We start from the raw sequence: 4,938 nt of genomic DNA on the forward strand, positions 1-4,938 counted from the left end.
ACATCCACACAAAATACTTCCCAAAAGCAGCTATAACAGTACAGCTAGTTAGCTAGTTTTGACCTTATTTGTTTATTTTTTGTGGCTTAATATAGTCTGTAAATTCAAGCCACTTGATTAATTAAATGTATTAATGTATGTTGAATCACACAAGTCAAGGCAATGACTTAATTCAGAAAGAGCTTAAACATTGGTGCTCAGGTTAAGATCACATTAGAATTACTTCCCCCTATGGGCATGTCCTGGGAAGGGAAAGGGGGGGCGGGGGAAGGTGATGCCTCACATTAAATCATTGTATACCAGTAAAGTAGATGACATATTGCCCATTATTTGTCTCGTGGTGCGAATTATATAATTCATCTTATCTGCATATTGCCCCTCCACCCATTAATTCACCTGAGACCAACTGTTTTACTTCATTGGGATGGGAGAAGTTTTGAAGGCCCCACAGAGCAGATCTTTCTCGCTCTCTGCCTTCTATAATCATGTCCCCAGTCCTTCATTCCCACTGGACTTCTTCTGAGTCATCTGGGTAGGACCAACTAAGGCAGCTTGAATTGCTGAACTGTGGCTCTAGTAGATGAGCACAGTCTCCTCCCAATTAATGGAACAAGCTTTAAAGTGGCTTTGGACTGCCCGCAAGTAGTTATTCTCCCTCAGTGTTTTAACAGATCTGTTGCAGGCTGCAGTCACCATTAGCCTGATTTGACTGAATGTGACTTACAGGAAGTAAGAGTTATACCAATAACATATAGCATAATGTGGGATGAGAAGCCGAAGATTCCCTGGGTGTGAATTATATTAAATGGACGAGTATTATAACTTATTTGGCAGGGGACAACTGCTATTAGAGATTTTATAAGGGTAGGGACAACCCCCTGGCCTAGGGAGAATATTATGACAGTGTAAACTTTTTAATTTTTTATTTTGGTGTCTCTGAATCAGTGTTGGCTCCTAGAGATTGTCTGGACTAGTGCCTACAATGTTGACATTTCAGAAGCAGTTTGCCATTGCCTGTTTCCTAGGGAGGAGAGTGAGTGGCAGGACCAAGATCGTCCAGTTGGACTAGAATTTAGCACTCCTGGTTTTAGGCTAATGTTTTAACCACTACAAGAAACTGGCTCTCCTTGTAAACTTTTTCAGCTTAGCTTTCCATTTCTTCAGGAGCTTAGGTTAGTGTTTTTTTCCCCAATGTCTGCAAATTTTAAGATGTGCGGACTTCAACTCCCAAAATTCCCCAACCATCTATGCTGACTGGGGAAATCTGGAAGTTGAAGTCCACACATCTTTTTCAGTTGCCTCCTGAAAAAAAAAACCCACCTTTGAGACAACCGTTACCTGGATGACTGAGAATCTCATCCATCTTAAAATTCCTGACGTTGAGAAACACCTTTAAGACTAGCACATCTTCTGCAACCTACTACTACAACAGAAGAAGAACCAAACTCACGGTACTATTAAAGCCTCGATCAGGGCAAAAAAAAAAGCGAAAGGAGAGGATTTTCACCAAGCCGGACTGGGAAACTTCACCCGGCAACTTTAGCGCCCAAGGCTTGAGCACGACCGCGAGGGAAGCCAGGGCAGGCGGCCCTTCTTTGCGCCAAGAAAACCAGCCCTGCACCGCCTCTCAGGCGCCTCCGCCCGTTCAGTGTCCACAGGTGGAGGTCCCGCCGAGCGAAACCCCTAAGGAAGCTCGCCAGAATGCCGCCCTTTCCGGCTCCCGAAAGAATAGCCCGTCTCTTCGGCCCTCGCCAAAAGCTCCGGCGGTCTCCTCAGCATAGCCAGTTGGGAGCCGGTGCAGGGCAAGGCGACGCTCCCCGGCGGCGGGCATCTCTCGCGCCCTTACGCGCCTCTGACTGACTGCCCGGCAGCACTTGGGCGATCACAACTCCGCGCTTCGGAGGAGGCGGGGGAGCGGGTGAGGGGAGCCGTCGGAGCGCAGCAAAGCGCGTTGGAGCGCGGCGCCTGGGCTGGAAGCCGCACCGCTGCGAGGGCGGCGCGCTCCAACTTCCCTCGCCCAACCGGCCGGCTCGGCGCCCTTCCCCTCGCTCTGCGCCGCCCTATGCGGGGTGTGTCCCGCCGGCGCCGGGCCCGCCTCTCGGGGGTTTAGGCGGGCTGCAACAGTGGCGCCCGCGAGCAAAGCGCCGGCCTCGGCAGGAGAGATGCGTGGGGAGCTGCCGCCGCTGGGCTACCACTCGCGCGCCATGCGGCGCAGGAGGCGCAGCTAGCGGCAGCGATCCGGAGCGAGGAGCGCAGTGAGCATGGCCGCGCCTGTCCTCCGCGCCGGGCTGCTGCTGCTGCTGCTGCGGGCGATTGCGGCGCTGCTCTGCCAGCTGGTGGTGGCCGGCTCGACGCTGGAACTGCTGGGCGGCGGCGGCGTTTACGAGGCGGAGCGTGGTCGGGGCGGGCGGTGCCAGGCCATCGAGATCCCCATGTGCCAGGGCATCGGCTACAACCTGACCCGCATGCCCAACCTGTTGGGCCACGAGCACCAGCGCGAGGCCGCACTCAAGCTGGAAGAGTTTGCCCCGCTGGTAGCCTACGGCTGCCACGGCCACCTGCGCTTCTTCCTCTGCTCGCTCTATGCGCCCATGTGCACCGACCAGGTATCCAGCAGCATCCCAGCCTGCCGACCGATGTGCGAACAGGCGCGACAGCGCTGTGCACCCATCATGGAGCACTTCCACTTTGGTTGGCCTGATGCCCTGGACTGCTCTCGCTTGCCTACCAAGAATGACCCGCACGCCCTGTGCATGGAGGCACCCGAAAACGCCACCACGGCTGAGCCTCACCGAGGTCAGGGCATGCTACCCGTGGCCCCACGTCCTGCCCGACCTTCTGGGGATGGCCCCGGTGAGAGCCGACCGGGCAGCAGTGCTTCCTGTGAGAACTCCGACAAGTTCCAGTACGTCGGCAAGAGCCTGTCGTGTGCCCCCCGCTGCTCCCCTGGAGTTGATGTCTTCTGGTCACGGCAAGACAAGGACTTTGCTTTCATCTGGATGGCTGTCTGGGCCACGCTCTGCTTCGTCTCCACTGCCTTCACCGTCCTTACCTTCCTCCTGGAGCCCCACCGCTTCCAATACCCCGAGCGGCCCATCATCTTCCTCTCCATGTGCTACAACGTCTATTCGGTGGCCTTCATCATCCGCTCAGTAGCCGGTGCTGAGAACATTGCCTGTGACCGGGAGAACGGGGAGCTGTACATCATCCAAGAGGGGCTGGAGAGCACCGGATGCACCATTGTGTTCCTCATTCTGTACTACTTTGGCATGGCCAGCTCCCTCTGGTGGGTCATCTTGACTTTGACTTGGTTCCTGGCTGCTGGCAAGAAGTGGGGCCACGAAGCCATTGAGGCCCACAGCAGCTACTTCCACATGGCAGCCTGGGGGATCCCCGCTATGAAGACCATTGTCATCCTCACCATGCGGAAGGTGGCGGGGGACGAGCTCACTGGGCTCTGCTATGTGGGCAGCATGGACGTCAATGCCCTGACAGGGTTCATCCTCATCCCGCTCTCCTGCTACTTGGTCATTGGCACCTCCTTCATCCTTACGGGCTTTGTGGCTCTCTTCCACATCCGCAAAATCATGAAGACCGGCGGCACAAATACTGAGAAACTGGAGAAGCTCATGGTGAAGATCGGGGTTTTCTCCATCCTCTACACTGTCCCGGCCACCTGTGTCATCGTCTGTTACTTCTACGAACGTCTGAATATGGATTACTGGAACCTGCAGGCCTTGGAGCACAGCTGCTTGCCTTTTCCAGGCCATCGAAGCGTGGACTGTTCCTTGGATGCCTCGGTGCCCACAATGGCCATCTTCATGCTGAAGATTTTCATGTCCTTGGCGGTGGGCATCACCAGCGGCGTTTGGGTGTGGAGCTCCAAGACTCTGCAGACCTGGCAGAGTCTGTGCAACAGGAAACTGGGGATGAGGACTAGGGGGAAACCATGTAGCGGGGTGACCTGCACCGGAGCGCACTGCCATTACAAAGCTCCAGCTGTTATGCTGCACATGACCAAGACAGACCCTTACCTGGACAACCCGACACACGTCTGAAGTTGGACCAGCCCTAGAGAGGCACCTCTGGGCAGTAGAAGCATCAGGGAACAGCACGGTGCCGTGGATCTGCCTAATGCCTAAGCAGGTTTCAGCAGACGGCATGGAGCTAAAGTGTGGGTTGGGTGGGGGCTGGAAGAGGAGGGAAGATTGCAAATGTGGCTGGGGAGGGGCATTGGCAGATTTTGAGGGCATCTTCACCCTACTTGCTTGGGACCCCCAAGGAATGCCCAGAAAAAAGACTTGCTCACTCGTCTCTCTCAGCCTCTTTCTCAAGTAATGTTTTCCCCCCCTTAGTGTTACGGTTTAGGTGTCTCTGTTTGCCAAAATCCAGCAACTACTTTAACGTTTTCTTTTGGGAGAGAATTTGTCCACAAAGTTATTTAATTCTGTAATTTATTTTAATTTGTTGTTGTTTTTTTAAAGTAAATTCACTAGTTGAAAGTAATAGAAGAGGAAAGAGAAAAGAGACCCAATAAACTCTGGCTGTGTTATTTCAATGGAGGTTGGTGCTGTTTGCAGAAATTCAAGAGGCTTTGGAAACAGCTGTCACAAAAGAAGGGGAGCCAGGGAAGAGGAAAACATTCAGGCACAGCCGCTCTCCCGTCTGAAAGTCTACGCAGGAGGGAGGGGGAGGGAAGGAAGGGAGAAAGGGGTGAGCCTCCCCCCTTTTCCGATGTCCTGCAGGATGAGTTGGGGCTACAAAAGTACTTACTAGAGCCAAAACTGGCCTCCTGAAAGTTTCCTGCCCGGGGGTGGGGTGGGGTGGGGTGGGGGGAGAGTTGGTTTCAAGCAGATGAAGCCAAGAGGCAGGAGGGCTCTCGACATATTTTTAGTCCAGCTGGAGAGTGACACAGCAGAGCTGGCCGTGCCAAGGCTA

The 4,938-nt window shown here is 54.1% G+C and overlaps 1 protein-coding gene across 1 annotated transcript; it reads left to right on the forward strand.

The window, feature by feature from the left end:
• The first annotated feature begins 2,114 nt into the window (after positions 1–2,114).
• Positions 2,115–4,558, forward strand: FZD9 (frizzled class receptor 9). The gene has a single exon (XM_081945618.1). The coding sequence runs from the start codon at positions 2,262–2,264 to the stop codon at positions 4,056–4,058; it is 1,797 nt and encodes a 598-aa protein (XP_081801744.1). The 5' UTR covers positions 2,115–2,261; the 3' UTR covers positions 4,059–4,558.
• The last annotated feature ends 380 nt before the right edge of the window (positions 4,559–4,938 follow it).

Source organism: Natrix helvetica, assembly GCF_964273705.1.
Source record: "Natrix helvetica genome assembly, chromosome: 2".
NCBI classification, from domain to species: Eukaryota; Metazoa; Chordata; class Lepidosauria; order Squamata; family Natricidae; genus Natrix; species Natrix helvetica.